We start from the raw sequence: 18,577 nt of genomic DNA, 5'->3' as shown, positions 1-18,577 counted from the left end.
AAAAAAAAAAAAAGAAAAACTGTGATCTAGAATTCTCATAAGTACTTACTTCACAAAATGGCATTAATTAAAATTGTTTAATGTCCCTAGCTGCCATATTTGGTCTATTTTTACCGAAGCACTACATACTGATATAAATGATGAGGAAGACATGCTATGAGCTGTTAGAGTGGGGAGGAACTCACATAGAGTACCTAAAATATGCTGTATACAGTCATCCTTCATATCTGCAGTGGATTGGTTCCAGTCCCCCACCCAATATCCAAATCCCTAGATGTTCTTATATAAAATGACTTAATATTGGCATATACGCTACTGTATGCCAATTCTGTATACTTTAAGCCATCTCTAGATTACTTACAATACCTAATATAGTGTAAATACTGTCCTAAATCATTGTTACACTGTTTTTTAAAATTTGCATTTTTATTGTTCTATTATTTTCCAGATGCTTTTTTTGTTTTTTGAGACAGCGTCTCACTTTGTTACCTTCAGTAGAGTGCCATGGCATCAAAGCTCACAGCAGCCTCAAACTCTTGGGCTCAAGCAGTCCTCTTAGCCTCCCAAAGTAGCTGGGACTATAAGCACCCATCACAATGCCCAGCTATTTTTAGAGTGGGAGTGAGTAGGGAGTGGTAAGGTGGGTTGGGTCCTCGCCCTGCCTCAGGCTGGTCTCAAACTCCTAAGCTCAAGCAATCCTCCCGCCTCAGCCTCCCAGAGTGCTAGGATTAGAAGTGTGAGCTATTCTACCCAGCCTCCAAATATGTATATTTGATCTCAGGTTGGTTGAATCTGCAAATAGGGAGGGCTGACTGTATTTTTTTTTTTACTTTATGCGTTATTTAATCCTCAAAATGCTCTAAAGTCAGAAGGTATTATCTCCAAGAGTAATGTTGAAGATCCTTTCTCTGATAAATGATTTTACTGGAATTTATGAACCATACTTTTTGTACTATAATAGATTCTTTCTCCAAAATACCTCCCCAAGATTATTCAGAAGAAAACAGTAAGAAAGTATTTTCATTTAAAAACCCGTGTCTGGGCTCGGCGCCTGTAGCTCAAGTGGCTAAGGTGCCAGCCACATACACCTAAGGTGGCGGATTTGAATCCAGCCCGGGCCTGCCAAAACTACAATGACGGCTGCAACCAAAAAATAGCCGGGCACTGTGGTGGGCGCCTGTGGTCCCAGCTACTTGGGAGGCTGAGGCAGGAGACTCACTTGAGCCCAGGAGTTAGAGGTTGCTGTGAGCTGTGATGCCACAGCACTCTACCCAGGGTGACAGCTTGAGTCTCTGTCTCAAAAAAAATAAATAAATAAAAACCTGTGTCTAACACTGGGTATAGTGGCTCATGCCTGTAATCCTAGAACTCTTGAGAGGCCGAGGTCCACAGAGCAAGACCCTGTGTGTAAAAACTAGCTGGACGTTGTGGTGGGTGCCTATAGTCCCAGCTACTTGGGAGGCTGAGGTAAGAGGATCTTTGGAGCCCAAGAGTTTGAGGTTATTGTGAGTTATGATTCCATGGCATTCTACCGAGAGTGACAAAGTGAGACTCTGTCTCAAAAAAACCTATTTTAGGGGCCGGCACTTGTGGCTCAAAGGAGTGAGGCACCAGCCGCATATACCAGAGGTGGCAGGTTCAAACCCAGCCCCGGCCAAAAACTGCAAAAAAACTCCCAAACTTATTCTATTGAGTGTTAGAGGGTTATTTTCATTTTCCCTTAGGAAATTTAACTCCTAGGAGAAAAGGAACGATAGGCATAAAGAGAACCTCCCTATACCTTTTATAACATGGGATACCTTCTTGGGAAAATGAACAGAGAAGCTCAGATGTGTTTTATCTCTAAGTTGAATTATTAGATTGTAAGATAAATGACAATTTTTCCTGAATCTCATGTATTTTATAATCTAAGAGCGATAGAATAGCTGTGGTGGCTTTCAGTAAATACATTTTCTTTATTAGGGAAACATCCTTTTGAGTGTAAAGATTGACATTTGACAAGGAAGAAGGTATTTCAGAATAGACATATCTCTTATCATCTGCATGAGAGAAATTGAGAAATTACTCTTGGAAAATTATGAACACTGATACAGTATTTGTCAGCAATATCAAAGGAACTTTCTTGGGAAAGTTAGGACCAGTAGAGTTATACTAGTGTTATGCATTTTAGAGATGAATGGCTATGTATTTTATAAGAAAAACATCATAACACGGTAGTATTAAAAATCTGTTCATAGCTATATTTGGTATAGTTTATTGGTTTTCAAATACTTTGAAATTTTGAATAATTAGATTTCCTAGAAATTTAGCCAATGGGGCATGTGCCAGAGTAGGATTGGCTGGTGATAGCTTCCACATAACATATCTACTATGGTTTCCCTCCATAGACTTGGTTTCAGTTCTCTCCATCTTTTTTTTTTTGGAGACAGTCTCACTGTTACCCTGAGTAGAGTGCCCTGGCATCATCATAGCTCACAGCAACCTCAAACTCTTGGACTCAAGCAATCCTCTTGCTTCAGCCTCCCAAGTAACTGAGATTATAGGCACTCCCTACAATACTTTTTTTTTTTCCTTTGAGACAGTCTCAAGCTGTTGCCCTGGGTAGAGTGCAGTGGCATCACAACTCACAGCAACCTCCTACTCTTGGGCTTAAACAAATTCTCTTGCCCCAGCCTCCTAAGTAGCTGGGAATATAGGTGCCCACCAGAACGCATGGCTATTTTTTGGTTGTAGTTGTCATTGTTTGATGCGCCCAGGCTGGGTTCAACCTGCTAGCTCTGGTGTGTGTGACTGGTGTCTTGGCTGTTTGAGCTACAGGCGCTTAGCCTATTTTTATTTATTTATTTTTTATGTTTTTTTGAGACAGAGTCTCACTATGTTGCCCTCTGTAGAGAGATGTGGCGTCATAGCTCACAGCAACCTCAAACTCTTGGGCTTAAGCAATTTTCTTGCCTCAGTCTCTCAAGTAGCTGGGACTGCAGGTGCCCGCCACAATGCCCACCAATTTTTTGTTGTTGTCAATTGTTGTTTAGCAGGCCTTGGCTGGGTTCGAACCCTCCAGCCCCGGTGCATGTGGCTGGTGCCCTAACCACTGAGTTATGGGGGCCAAGCCAGTGCTCTATTTTTAGTAGAGATGAGGTCTTGCTCTTGCTCAGGCTGGTGTCAAACTTCTGAGCTAAAGGCTTCCCAGAATGTTAGGATTACAGGGGTGAGCCACCATGCCCAGCCAGTCATCTCTATCTATTAAACCAGGTGATCACTTCTGCCCGGGGCCAGAGTACACCAAGGGCGATCTTTTAAACCTTTAATTTCTCACTTTAATCTTAGTTCTTTCTCTACTTCCATCCCTTCGCTTTCCCAATTGAGGTGTAGATTAAATAGGTAAACCTGGCATGAATGGGCTGTCTTTGTCTTATCACCTGCCTCTTGCTCTTATCCCAGGGGGCATGGAGGGTGGAGGCTGGACTTGGCTGTTATCACTTTAATCCCTTTTCTTTTGTAGCCAGCATCAGTAGATGCTGGTAAGAGGTTTCTACTCATCTCTGCCCCTGTTAAAATCTGTACTTAACTGAGATTTAATAATTGTCATTTATTTAAAAAATTATTTCAAAGTTTAGAAAAGAAATTGTAAAACAAAGCCTTTGTGATCTCAGTGGTGATAGATTTCCAAGTATTTCACAGGTTATTCTTATTCTGCCTTTAACAATCTACAGGCGTTATTTTTAATTTTATTTTCACAAGTTCTTTAGAAAAATATTTATTTGATATGCCTATCAGTTATAAACATTATGTAACATTTTATGGAATTTGAAATATAAGGATAAAAGTTAACCATATTTGTACATTTATTAAACAGCCATTATTTTGATGCATTTAGCATCTAATATTTTTACATGTGTAGTTTTCCTATAGTTGTGCCCATATGTACATAGGCTTGGCGCCTATAACTCAAGTGGCTAAGGTGCCAGCCACATAACACTAGAGCTAGTGGGTTCCAATCCAGCCCGGGCCTGCCAAACAATGACAACTACAACCAAAAAATAGCTGGGCATTGTGGTGGACGCCTGTCGTCTCAGCTGCTTGGAAGGCTGAGGCAAGAGAATCGCTTAAGCCTAGGAGTTGGAGGTTGCTGTGAGCTGTGATGCCACAGCACTCTACCCAGGGTGACAACTTGAGGCTCTGTCTACAAAAATACATGGTCATAAATTATGTTCATTTAATTATGTTTCTGGCTTTAACCTGTTCTTAGGATAGTATCAGTTGTGTGTTCTTAGTAAAGTTTTGTTGGGCAACTGTAGATCAGTGGTTAGGGCACCGGCCACATGCTCCAGGGCTGGTGGGTTTGAACCTGGCTTGATCCTGCTAAACAACAACAAAAAAATAGCCAGGTGTTGTGATGGGTGCCTGTCATCTCAGCTACTAGGGAGGCTGAGGCAAGAGAATTGCTTGAGCTCAAGAGTTTGAAGTTGTAAGATAATGACGCCACAGTACTCTACTAAGGGGGACAAAGTGAAACTCTGCCTCAATAAGTAAAAAAAGTTATATTCTGGGTGGTGCCTGTGGCTCAGTGCGTAGGGCACCAGCCCCATATACCGAGAGTGGTGGGTTCAAACCCAGCCCCTGCTAAACTGTAACAACAAGGAAAAATAGCCAGGCGGTGTGGAGGGCACCTGTAGTCCCAGCTACTCTGGAGGCTGAGGCAAGAGAATCGCCTAAGCCCAAGAGCTGGAGGTTGCTATGAGCTGTGATGACACGGCACTGTACCGAGGGTGACAGAATGAGGCTTGTTTCTACAAAAAAAAAAAAAAGTTATGTTCTTTTTTGAGGTTAAAAATTGTATCTTGGGTAGCCTGTGGCATAGTGGGTAAGGAACTGGCCTCATACTGAGGGTGTTGGGTTCAAACCCAGCCCTGGCCAAACTGCAATGGGAAAATAGCCGGGCGTTGTAGCAGGCACCTATAGTCCCAGCTACTCAGGAGGCCAAGGCAGGAGAATCACCTAAGCCCAAGGAGTTGGAGGTTGCTGTCAGCTGTGATGCCTTGGCATTCTACTGAGGGTTAATAAGTGAAACTCTGTCTCAAAAAAAAAAAAAAAAAGCTATCTTTATTTAAGAGTGATTCAAGGGGCTCAGTGCCCATAGCACAGTGGTTACAGTGCCAGCCACATACACTGAAGTTGGCAAGTTCAAACCCAGCCCAGGCCAGCTAACCAACAAAGACAACTGCAATAAAAAATAGCCAGGCTGTGGTGGGCCCCTATAGTCCCAGCTACTTGGGAGGCTGAGGCAAGAGAATCGCTTAAGCCCAGGTTGCTATGAGCTGTGACACCAGGTCACTCTACCAAGGGCAACATAGTGAGACTCTGTCTCAAACAAACAAAAAAAAATCATTTAAGGGCTTTGGTTATAGGGCTGGAAAGTTACTATGTTGCCTTTAACTCCTTAATAACATTGAATCCTTATTTTTTTTTCCAGAAGACAGATACTTCTCAGGAGTCAAAGGTAAGAGCTCTATGCCAGGTCGGAAGGAAACTTTATTGAGGCTTTCAGGTGAAGGGATGCACGTATACCTGGTGGAAGGTGAACTCAGCTGTACTTGTGTTTTGTTTTTGCATTGTTTTTGATCACTGAGCTGTGGTGGGAGGTAAAATTATAATATTTGTGATTTCTTGAAAAAGATAAAGTGGCCATCCACATCAGTGCGGTCTTATTGATGGATGTTGAGAATGCCATTGTTTAAGAAGTGATTATATATCAAATGAAAACCTACTGAGTTCCCTATCAGTAACTATTACATGAATACATTTTTTATTTTTATTTTTGAGACAGGGTCTTGTTCTGTGGCCCAGGCTGGAGGGCATTGGCATGATCATAGCCCACAGCAGCAACTTCTAACTTGTGGGTTCAAGTGATCCTTCTGCCTCAGCCTCCCAAGTAGCTGGGCCTATAGGCACCCACCATCATGCTTGACTAATTTTTTAAATTTTCTGTGGAGACAAGGTCTCACTATGAGTACATTTTTTTAAAATAATGATTTTTGTTTTAGAATTAGAAAATAGGAGTTCACGTATAACTACTGCTTTTCTGTTAATGAAGATTTTGTGGTCAAAAGCTATTTCTATTCATGTAGGCTCAAGCAAACTGTCGAGTAGGAGTTGCAGCATTGAATACTCTCGCAGGCTATATTGACTGGGTGTCTATGAGTCACATTACTGCTGAAAACTGTAAACTCTTGGAGATGCTGTGCCTGCTTCTGAACGAACAGGAACTTCAGTTGGGTGCAGCTGAGTGTCTTCTCATTGCAGTCAGCAGAAAAGTAAGTTACCACTTCAAAGTGACTTCTTCTCAGAGTCTCTGAGCTAGGCTGTATGTGTTTGGGATTTTTTTTTTTTTTTTTGCTCTGTTGCCCACGGTGGAGTGCTATGGCATCACAGCTCAGAGCAACCTCCAACTCCTGGGCTTAAGCAATTCTCTTGCCTCAGCCTCCCAAGTAGCTGGGACTACTGGCACCCGCCACAATACCCAGCTATTTTTTGTTGCAGTTGTCACTGCTGTTTCAGCTGGCTGGGGCTGGATTCCAACCTGCCACCCTTGGCGCCCTACAAATTGAGCCATAGGTGCCACCCCTGTATGTGCGTTTTTAATTGCATGTTGCACAGACATTTATAGGTTTGGAGTTTTTTTCCCTTGAAGGCAACTTACTGCCTACTTCCAAGCCCTTTGGATAGAAGTTTGCAGGTATTGTAGGGATTCACTGGCTGGGATTTGTTAGGCTACTTGGTACTTGAAACAGCTGTGATTCTTCACACTTTATACTTTAAAAAAAGTAATGTTAAAGTTTCAAGCTTACTTAATGTCTGTCTATGAATCTTAGATGGTGGCCACACTAGCTTTATATCTGTATTGGGTAACAATTGGGACCATGACTTTTTTCTCCGTAGGAATGTTAACCTATGAATATAATTTACTTTGTTGTCATATCAGCATTGTTGCCCCAAACATTTAAAATGTAAGTCTCATCCAGACTTAGTTTTAAAGAGTTGACTTTTTTCCAGTGTCTGTTAAGCTCTAGGGTATATGATAAATTATGAAGTCAGTATATTTTATTACATATGTATAGAACATGTCAAAACTTTGAAGCTTTTAATAATATAGTTTGTATGACCATGTTTCCCTAAAATTGGATGTAGGGCAAGTTGGAAGACCGGAAGCCCTTGATGGTCTTATTTGGAGATGTTGCCATGCATTATATACTCTCTGCTGCACAGTGAGTATCTGTTCTTTTCCTTTCTTTTGTTAAGAAATGAGGGTCCTCCTCTTCTCTCTCCTCTCTTTTCTCTTCTCTTTGGTGCTGCTCTGCAGCATCCCTCACCTATAAAAACCTTTCATACAAAAAAAAAAAGAAAAGAGATGAGGATCTTAATTGTGTTGCCCAAACACAGTTTGAGGCTGGCCACAACACATATAATTATGTACAGTACATATACTTGATAATTATATTAAATGTCTATATCACTGATTTATGTGTTTACTTTTTGTGTTTTTTTTTGTTTTGTTTTTTTTTGTTTTTTTTTGCAGTTTTTGGCCGGGGCCAGATTTGAACCCGCCACCTCCGGTATATGGGGCCTGGCGCCCTACTCCTTTGAGCTACAGGCGCCACCCAGATTTACTTTTTTTTTGTTCTGAGACAGAGCCTTGCTATGTTACCCCAAGTAGAAGGTAGTAGTGTCATTATAGCTCACTGTAACCACAAACTCTTGGGCTCAAGAGATCTCTTGCCTTAGCCTCCTGAGTAGCTTAGACTATAGTTATGTGCCATGATGCCCAGCTAAATTTCCTATTTTTAGTAGAGATAGGATCTCGTTCTTGTTCAAGCTGGTTTCAAAACTCCTGACCTCAAGCAATTCTCCTGCCTCAGCCTCCTAAAGAGCTAAGATTACAGGTGTGAGCCACCTTGCCTAACCAAAGAAGGCATTTTTATCATAAGAAATAATAGTTCTGTGCATGTTACTGCCCCTGAAGACCTTCTAGTGGGACAAGATGTGGGGGTGGATGACAGTGATATTGACAATCCTGAACTTGTGTAGGCCTAGGCTAATGTGTTTGTGTTTTTAACAAAAAAATTAAAAAATTTTTTTAAAATAGCAATAAGCTATGGACTAAGAGTATGAAAAAGAAAATACTTTGTATTGCTGTACAATATGTGCTTTAAGTTAATGTTATTACAAAAGAGTAAAAAGGTTTTAAAAATTGAGTTTATAAAGTAAAAAAGTTACAATAAGCTAAGGATAATTCATTATGTAAAAAAGAAAATTTGTTTTATGAATGTAGCGTGACCTAAGTATAGAATGTTTACAGTGTTATATTAGTGACTTAGGCCTTCATATTTACTTACTACTCACCCACTGATTCACCCAGAGCAACTTCCAGTCCTGCAGGCTCCATTTATGATAAATGCTCTGTACCGGTGTACTAATTTTTATCTTTCATGTTTTATTATTACTCTTAACTTTCTTTTTTTTTTTGACACAGGGTCTTGCTCTGCTATTCAGGCTAGAGTGCAGTGATACAGTCATGGCACGTTGCAACCTCAAACTCCTAGGTTCAAGTGATCCTATTGCCTCAACCTTCCAAGGCACTGTGATCACAAGCATGAGCCAATGCACTCAACCATTTATTGTACCTTTCTTATGTTTAGATACACACACAAATACTTAACTATTGTATTCTAATTTCCAACAGTTTTACAGTATTCACTACACATGCTATACAGGTTTGTAGTCTAGGAGCAATAGGCTATATCATGTAGCCTAGGTGTGTAGTAGACTATACCGTCTAGGGTTTTTTTTGTTTGTTTTTTTTTTAGAGACAGAGTTTCACTTTGTCCCCCTCGGTAGAGTGCTATGAAGTCACAGCTCACAGCAACCTCCAGCTCTTGGGCTTAGGCGATTCTCTTGCCTCAGCCTCCTGAGTAGCTGGGACTACAGGTGCCCTCCACAACGCCCAGCTATTTTTTTTTGTTGCAATTTGGCCAGGGCTGGGTTTGAACCCGCCACCCTTGTTATATGGGGCCGGCGCCCTGCTCACTGAGCCATAGGGGCAGCCCGTGAAACCACATTTTAAGTAACACGTGATTGTAATAATTCTGCTTATTTTTTTTCAATTGCTCTGGAAAATAGTAGAGCATTTTCTGATATATGTTTCTTATTAGGAAGTCAGGTAGAACTATGTGTTACAAATAGTTAAAGCTGTTGCTCTTTTCAGTACTCTTCACTTAGCCTTGGTCTCATGGTGAAATGAAAAGGTGTGAGACACATTCATATTACTTAAAATCTCTTGCTAGCCATTCTAATATGCATTTATCATGATTTTCTTGTATTTTTTTTTTTTGTTTAGAGTCTCACTTTATTGCCCTTGGTAGAGTGCTGTGTCATCATAGCTTACAGCAACCTCCAGCTCTTGGGCTTAGGCAATTCTCTTGCCTCAGCCTCCCGAGTTGCTGGGACTACAGGCACCTGCCACAATTCCAGGCTATTTTTTGTCGCAGTTCGGCCAGGGCTGGGTTCAAACCTGCCACCCTTGGTATATGGGGCCAGCGCCCTACTCACTGAGCCACAGGTGCCACCCTATCATGACTTTCTTTCCTATAGAGACCACAGTTCTCTTTTTCAGAGGTCCTTGTTAATTGAATGAATAACAAGTCCTTTGGGTAGCCACTATGGTTACTGCTTCTAAGTTCCATAGAGCCCGTGACATTCACAGTGAAGTGTCCCATTTCCACTTGTGTTATGAGTACTGTACCACACCCATGATTAGTTGAACTACTTATATATGACTGAAACCCACCCAGACAGTTAGCCTGTAGAACCTGTACTGGAAACCATTAACACCAAACTGCCCTCTAGCATCACTAGAGCCTAGGCTTTATTTTCCGTGCTTTTTACATTAAAAGTACTCTACTGCCTCCAGAAAGCAGTTCATATGGCTACTGCTCATACTAGTTATTAATTTCTGGTGGTCGTATATCATTTCAGGTCAGGTTTTGCCACCAAATAGGTTATAATTTTTTTAATTTATGAGAACTACTTAGATTTTTGAATTATAGACCTGAGCTAAATGATTTGGAGAAATCTGATACAAAGTCATGTTTTTATTAAAGTCCTTTTTATTTTCTCAGTGGTATAAAGAATTCTCTCCTCTTACAGGATTGCGGATGGAGGAGGCTTGGTAGAAAAACACTATGTCTTTTTGAAGAGACTCTGTCAGGTGTTGTCTGCACTGGGCAATCAGCTGTGCGCATTGCTGGTGAGCAAGGACTTATTTTCTGGAGAGCTTTAGGGCCACTTGGGGAGAGCATTTAGAAAGTTGTTTCATAAGGGGTTGTAGATGCCATTGATTTTAATCTGATAGGGCATTGCCCTATAGATTATTTTATGTGATTCTATAGTTTGAATTATTTTAATATAATAAGGTTAAAGGTATACATTTCATTTAAAAATAACAGAATTATTAACATCAACAGCAAACATTTGCATCTATTATTTCATATAGTCAACATTACAGTTTTTTTTTTTTAGTTTTGGTTCATCAATCTGCTGGAGTACATTACCCTATTAATTCTGTTAGTCCACGAAACATGGACTTCATAAAGAACTTTTCTTTGCAATCTAAAGGATATATTGGATCATGCAAGAAAACTTTAGACTGATTAACCAAGAAAAACCTGTTTTAGGTTTATTAAATATTAGGGAAATATTTAATACTCACTCTTATAAGTTGGAAAATAGGACATTGGAGTAGACATTTGCGATTAATGTTATGCCTTTTTGTGGTGGTTTAAGTGGTTAGGATAGTTTCAGACATGAGATATAATACTATTGAGTGATTATTTAATAGCTTGGTCACAGAGCTATGAATAGGCCAGGACTGAAGTAGTATGTTTTTTTTTTTCTCTCTAATTTCTAAAATGAATATTCTTTTTTTTTTTTTTTTCTTTTTTTGAGATGGAGTCTGACTATGTTGCCCTCGGTAAAGTGCTGTGGCATCACAGCTCACGGTAACCTCAAACTCATGGGCTTCAGTGATTCTGAAGTGATTCTTCAGTGATTGCCTCAGCCTCCCAAGTAGCTGGGACTATAGGTGCCCACCACAATGCCCAGCTATTTTTTTGTTGTAGTTGTCGTTGTTTGGCAGACCTGGCCACGTTTGAACCCACCAGCCCCAGTGTATATGGCCAGCACCCTAGCCACTGAGCTTCAGGCCCCGAGTCAGAAATGAACATTCTTTTTCATTTTGATATGTGACCACAAGATGAGTTTTAATGATGATGACTGGGTAGGTAAAGTAGCTTTCCTGTATATTAGCCTGTGAAGTGATGCCTTAAGCCAAAAGAAGTACAAAGTCCTTTCAGAACAAACTTCTTTTTTTTATTTTTTTTTGAGACAGAATCTCAGTATGTCGCCCTTGGTAGAGTGTTATGGTGTCACAGCTCACAGCAACCTCAAACTCTTGGGCTTAAGCAATTCTCTTGCCTCAGCCTCCCAAGTAGCTGGGACTACCACCCAGCTATTTTTTGTTGTTGTTGTAATTGTCATTGTTGTTTAGCAGGCCTGGGCCAGGTTTGAACCAGCCAGCCCTGGTGTATATGGCCAGCACCCTAACCACTGAACTATAGGTGCCAAGCCAAGAACGTTTTTTGAGGGTTTAATTTATCTGTATTACTCTCCCCCTCCTCCCCTCACTCCCATCAACGTCATTAATGTAGTCTTTTTCTCCTACAGGGTGTAGATTCTGATGTAGAAACCCCAGCAAACTTTGGGAAATACCTGGAATCTTTTCTTGCTTTCACAACCCACCCAAGTCAGGTAAACTTTATGCAGGTAACTTTTCAAAATTTTAGGTAGATGAACCAAAATCAAGCACGGTAGCCTGAAGTAATATGGCAGCTCACATATAAAATTTGCCTCTTCAGTCCTTAGTGAATGACTTAAAGTGTCATTTCATTAAGAGAAATACTGACTCTTCTTCCCATGGCAAGCATTGCACTGTCTAGATGAGCAGATTTTCTCCTCAGGTAATATTCTGATCGTGGTAAGTTAGAAGCAAGGTGTATCCTGGGTACTAAAGTTATAAAGGTACTTTATTTTTTTATTATTATTATTATTTTAAAGATACTTTAAAACCAGTAATCTGAGTAATTATGTTATTACACAATTTATTTTATTTTATTTTATTTATTTTTTTGCAGTTTTTGGCTGGGGCTGGTTTGGAACCCACCACTTCCAGCATATGGGGCCAGCACCCTACTCCTTGAGCCACAGACTCCACCCTACACAATTTAATCCGATTTAAGATTTTCCTTCTAATATCCCTCTGAGATTCCATTATCCTTTCCTGCATAGAAGAGAAAGTGATAGAAAGTTTAGCGCACACTCAGGAATTAGACCTGACCCACAGCCTGTCTTCTTAATATGTGGTCCACAGTGAGCATCCATTACTGATGCACTGATGCATTACTGTCATAGAGACAATTTCAAAGTATCAAAGAAATTTATTTCTATGGAAAAATGTAGTTGGTAACTGCTTAGTTAAGTAATAATCTTGATTATATAGAATCCACGTACTCAAACTGAGGTTTTCATTTCTTTCTTTCCCTTTAGTTCCTACGCTCTTCAACTCAGATGACCTGGGGAGCCCTCTTCCGTCATGAGATCTTAAACCGTGATCCTTTGCTATTAGCAATGATACCAAAATATCTTCGTGCTTCTATGACAAACTTGGTCAAGGTATATGATGGGAATCTAAATGTGGGAATGTAGGTGAATACACATAATAATGAGGCATCATTAGCAGCCCTTTCTTAGTCACTAAGATCCCTCCTTTGGGCCTGTTATTCTCTTATTCCTTAGGAAGAAAGCAGTCCATACTAGTTATTATAACTGCTTTTTTTTTTTTTTTGGAACATTTCTATATCAAGCATTGGGCTAAGTGTTTGGATAAGAGCAGTGACCATACAACGTGATGATTGCCAGGGATTTAAAAAAGCAAAATGCTATGCAGTACATTGGAGGGTACAATAAGGAAGATTCCAAGAAATCATATCTAAAGATTGTTTCTGAAGCCCAAGTGAGAGTCAAGAAGGCATATGAGAAGGGAATGAAGGTGAAAGCAAGATTGCTTACTGCCTCGTTCCAATGTTGCTCTTAAATTCCCTAAGATCTGCTAAGAGGTCTTGCAACTGACAGATTCTTAATCTTGATTTGTAAAGTCAGAGAATGGGACTCATTCAAGGGTCCCCTTATTTGCTCAAGGAATTTTCTTAGGACATTGCATACTGTGTGTTCTAATTCTCAGCCATGGTCTTCAATACTTATAAAGTTATACAAGTTTATTCTCAGCAGTTATTTAATGAGGCAAATAATTCTCAGTTCTTTCTTCTTTAGAGTATGCTGGATTATCACTTTTGTCTTGGGCTATCTTCATAATTATATATGTTAAACAAATTGCAGAATTTAATTCTCCCTGAGGAACTTGTAGGAAGGTATCGACTAAAAGTGTTCTTTTTTCTACCACACTCTGGAATACTGGAACTGGGAAAAAACTATGGACTTCCAGAATAACCAAAGCAATTATTTACCATAAAAGATCTCACTCAAACCCTTAACTCTTAAATCAAAAAGTGCTTGAGCTTCTGAAGCCTGTGTACTCTTTTATTAGGTCCATTTTCATCTCCTACCCCAATTACCTTTCTCTTTCCAGATGGGCTTCCCTTCTAAAACAGACAGCCCTAGCTGTGAATATTCTCGATTTGATTTTGATAGTGATGAAGACTTCAATGCTTTCTTCAACTGTAAGTGATCCCAGCCTGCATTTCTCACAGCAGTCTCAGAATGGCTTCTAATGTTTTTTTGTCTAGTTATGCTAGGGTTTTTTTTTGTTTGTTTGTTTATTTGTTTGTTTTGAGACAGAGTCTTACTCTTATAACCCTGGGTATAGTACTGTGCGTCATTGTAGCTTACAACCTCAAACTCTTGGGCTTGACCAGTTTCTTGCCTCAGCCTCTCAAGTAACTGGGACTACAGGCACACACCCCTATGTCCAGTTACATTTTTCTATTTTTAGTAGAGGTGGGGTCTCACTCTTGCTCAGGCTAGTCTTAAACTCCTGAGCTCAAGCAGTCCACCTGCCTCAACCTCCTAGAGTGCCAATAAGATTATAGTTGTGAGCCACTGCACCTGGCCTCAGGCTTAGGGTTCTTATTAAAGATTCGCAAATCTAGACAGCAGCCTGCTTAAGCTCCATTTTCCCACTGCAGAATAGTGCAAGGGCTATTGCATTCCAGATATCTTCTGTTCTGCACCACAAACTTGCAGCCTTTGGACATTGATGTGTAGGGATGTTAACCATACTTAGGATGCTCTTGGATTGTTTTCATATTTAGGATAAATATCATCTTACCTTATGGTTCTTTCTTCCCCTGAAGAGTGATCTGGATTTTCTTTGTGGCCCAGGCTGGAGAAAGTGATGTGGTCACAGCTCCTTGCACCCTCAAAGTGGGGTCAAGTGGTCCTCCCACCTCTTAGCTTCCCAAGTAGCTGGGACGACAGGCACACATCACCATGCCCTACTGATAACTTAAGAGATGGGGTCTTGCTATATTGCCCAGGCTGGTTCAGAACTCCTGGCCTTCCAAAGTGCTGGGATTACAGACCTAAGTAACTATGCCTGACTTTTTTTTCTTTTTAACTAACTGCTTTATTAAGATGAAATTCATTTACCATACAATTCATCCATTTATAGTGTACAATTCACTGGTTTTAGCATTTACATAGAGTTGAGCAGTCATCACTGCAATCAGTTTTAGAGTATTTTCCCCCAATTCTCTCATCCTTCTCAAACCTGGGCAACCAATAATCTACTTTCTGTCTCTCTGTTTTGCCTATTGTGAAAATTTCATGTAAATGGAATTACATTCATGGTCTGTTGTGACTGCCTTCTTTCATTTTGCATGCTGTTTGTGATTCATCCATGTTGTCACATATATGAATACTTCATTTCTTATCATTGCCAATATAATATTTGATTATATAGATGCATTTTATTCATTTATTCATCATTAGTTGATGAACATTTGAGTTACTTCAACTTTATGGCTTACTATGAACATTTATACAAATTTTTGTGTGGATATACAAATACTTGGAGTAGATTTGCTAGATAATATGACAATTACATGTTTAACACTTTGAGGAACTGCCAATTATCTTCCACAGCAATTATACCATTTTACATACCCGCCAACCTGATTTCCTTTTAATTCCAACAGAAATGGGAGGCTAATTTTAATTTGCCACTTACAGGGTCTATTTTTGAGAATTTTAGATTCACTAATTCAACAAAGATTAATTGTGTGATTATTACACTTAAAGCACAAGTATATAAAGCAGTTTCCTTTTTTTTGTTTTTTTTTTTTTTTTTTGAGACAAAGTCTCACTGTGTCACCCTCGGTAGAGTGCTGTGGCATCATAGCTCACAGCAACCTCAAAGTCTTGGGCTTAAGTGATTCTGTTGCCTCAGCCTTCCAAGTAGCTGGGACTACAGGTACCTGCCACAATGCCTGGCTATTTTTTGGTTGTAATTGTCATTGTTTGGCAGGCCTGGGCTGGGTTCAATCGGGTTAGCTCCAGTGTATGTGGCTGGTGCCCTAGCCAATGAGCTACAGGCACCAAGCCTGTAAAAGCAGTTTCTTTCAACACTTTCCCCCTGGAATGGTAAATGAATAAACATGACATGGTTATCTATTTCATACTAGTTATTGATTCATGTTCTTCCCTTGATGTTTTTACCTTGGCAGCCTCCCGGGCTCAACAAGGAGAGGTGATGAGGTTGGCATGTCGTTTGGATCCCAAGACTAGCTTCCAGATGGCTGGGGAATGGCTAAAGTATCAGTTCTCATCTTCTATTGATGCTGGATCCATGAATTGTAAGTTTTTTTTCATTACTAGGCATTAGTGAAGTATTTTAACAGTATCAAAACTGTTCATAAGAAATAAGCCTAAGCCTCACATCAGAACAGTATTAATTTTTAATCCTGTTAAAAAATAGCTTTGCACACTGCCTAATTCCATCCTAGGGAGTAAGCATTTTCATTGGCTTATACAAAGTAAGCAGATAAAAACCACATCCTTATCAGATTTGCCTCATAGCTCACTGTAACTCCAGGCTCATGATCCTCCTTCCTTGGCCTCCCAAAGTACTAGAATTATAGGGATAAGCCATCTTGCCTGACCCATTTTTCTTTTATAACAGAATCAACCAATTGTTTATTATTTATTCTTATTGCCATCTTAACCAATTGGACGTGCCAGGTAACATCTTAACAAATTGCATGTCTAGACTTAATGTTTAAAACTTTTCAACCAAGTTCAGAAAGAATATCCTATTAGGCATAATAGGAACACTACAAGGACTTCCCATATCATTCAGCCACCTCAAAGCCTTTGGGAAATTCCACTTTGTATAGAATCAGAAGAAATCCTCCCTACCCAAATGTATTAGCCAGTTAATTTTCTGTCCTCTTATTAATGCATACTGCCTGTGACAGGATTAATAAAGCAGGAAAGGGTGAATTAACTCGTGCAAGGGTCTGCTTTAGAAAAGCTCCATACTAATGGTTGCTTTCCACATTCATGGGATTTAACGTTCAGTTGGGAGTGTTCCTAATCAACTCTAACATCTTTGGCATCTGGTAAGTTAAAAGTTTGAAAAGGCCCAAACATGTTGTAGCAATGTGATGTTCATATATAGAATTCATAGCTAACATAATGTTAGTAAGGAGTACTATATGCAAGCAAGAAAAGCAATTTGTAAATCTGTTTGCCTGCCCCTGGCTGAGTAATGTGCTTTGGTGATACGTGTGAATTTTGAGGATGGCAGAGTTCTCCAAACATAGCCTTTTATGGCTGATACTATTTGTTTATTGGAAAGAGTCTTTATAGTCTCAAGTGTCTTAATTATTTAGATTCTTATAGATTATGAAGTAGGAAGAGGGGAGAAACTAATGGCATTTATCGAGTGCCTCTAATGGGCCAGTCACTGTTTTTGATGCTTATATGTATATACTCGTTCAGTATTCAAAATAGTTTTTATAGTAACACTCAAATAAGTAAGTTCTGATAGTTTGTTGTTAAGAGAGAGATAGGGTAGGGTGCCAGGCACAGTAGCTCACACTTGTAAACATTTTAGAAAGCTGAGGTGAAAGATGGAGACTTTACTTCCTTTGTGTTTACATGGATGGAGCTAGAAAATATTCTTCTTAGCAAAGTATCCCAAGAATGGAAGAAAAAGTATCCAATGTACTCAGTCCTACTATGAAACTGATTTATAGCTTTCATAGGAAAGCTATAACCCAATTTTAGCCCAGGAAAATGGGGAGAGGGGGAAAAAGGGGAGGAGAGGGAGGAGGGTAGGTGGAAGGAGAGTGATTGGTGGGATCACTCGTATGGTTCATCCTATAAGGGTACATGTGAATCTCTCTAAGTGTAGAATATAAATGTCTTAACACAATAACTAAGAAAAAGACATGAAGGCTATGTTAACCAGTTGGATGAAAGTATTTCAAATTCTATACAGAAACAGTACACTGTACCTCATGATAGTATTAATGTACACTGCTATGATATAATAAAAGAAAGAAAAGAAAGCTGAGGTGGATGAATCTCCTATACTCTGGAGCTCGAGACCAAGACCCCATCTCTGAAAAGAAAAAAGTAGCCAGGCATTGTGGTGGGTGCCTTTAGTCCCAGCTATTTGGGAGGCTGAGGGAAGAGGATTACTTGAGCCCAAGAGTTTGAGGTTGCTGTGAGATACGATGCCATGGCACTCTACCAAGGTTGACAAAGTGAGACTCTGTCTCAAGAAAAATAGAGAGAGAGAGATAGGGTAGAGTAGAAACCCCAACCTACCTTTCTGCTTTCAGCACTCATATTCTTTTCTTTGCCCAAGCTGAGAGAGGTTAGATTAGCCGGTTCCTTCAACTGTGAATTTACCAGGTGATCTGTAAGACTCCATCCTCTGTATCTTCCGTGATCCTTCAGTGCTGATAAGTGTTTGTGTCTGTACTTTAAAAGCATGTTCTCCTGCTACTGGAACTGGAGAAGGAAGCCTCTGCTCCATCTTCTCCCCTTCATTTGTGCAGTGGGAAGCCATGACTTTTTTCTTGGAAAGTGTGATCAACCAGATGTTTCGAACACTAGATAAAGAGGTAAGTAACTATTTCTCATGCTGACTACATAATTATTTTGATCTTTTTTAAATCGGTAGAGGGATAGGAAGATCTATGGATGTGAATCTTATGTATAAGGAAACAGAGATTTAGAGGGGTTAAATAACATACTCATTTTCAAGTAGCTAGTAAATTGCAGAGGTGGGACCAAAATTTGGGACTCTTATTCTAAGCCCTATAACATATAGCATCTATTTTAAGGGGATGATAAGCCTGATAACACAGAGCCAAAGCTGAATGTTTTAAAAGACATAACAAAAAAATGTTTAGACTGGCAGGGTGAGGTGGCTTACTCC

General features: G+C 39.8%; 1 protein-coding gene across 1 annotated transcript in view; it reads left to right on the top strand.

The window, feature by feature from the left end:
- XPO5 (exportin 5) overlaps positions 1 to 18,577 on the top strand; it is a 54,073-nt gene that overhangs the window by 7,666 nt on the left and 27,830 nt on the right. The window contains exons 6-14 of the mRNA XM_003789220.3: positions 5,474 to 5,500; positions 6,129 to 6,314; positions 7,189 to 7,265; positions 10,204 to 10,303; positions 11,779 to 11,862; positions 12,658 to 12,783; positions 13,757 to 13,847; positions 15,852 to 15,980; positions 18,127 to 18,260. Of these exons, the coding sequence (XP_003789268.1) occupies positions 5,474 to 5,500; positions 6,129 to 6,314; positions 7,189 to 7,265; positions 10,204 to 10,303; positions 11,779 to 11,862; positions 12,658 to 12,783; positions 13,757 to 13,847; positions 15,852 to 15,980; positions 18,127 to 18,260 (954 nt within the window). The remainder of the gene's footprint in view (positions 1 to 5,473; positions 5,501 to 6,128; positions 6,315 to 7,188; positions 7,266 to 10,203; positions 10,304 to 11,778; positions 11,863 to 12,657; positions 12,784 to 13,756; positions 13,848 to 15,851; positions 15,981 to 18,126; positions 18,261 to 18,577) is intronic.

Source organism: Otolemur garnettii, unplaced genomic scaffold, assembly GCF_000181295.1.
Source record: "Otolemur garnettii isolate 467f Iridium unplaced genomic scaffold, OtoGar3 scaffold00031, whole genome shotgun sequence".
In the NCBI taxonomy this organism is placed as follows: Eukaryota; Metazoa; Chordata; class Mammalia; order Primates; family Galagidae; genus Otolemur; species Otolemur garnettii.
This window is presented reverse-complemented; position numbering and strand designations above follow the sequence as displayed.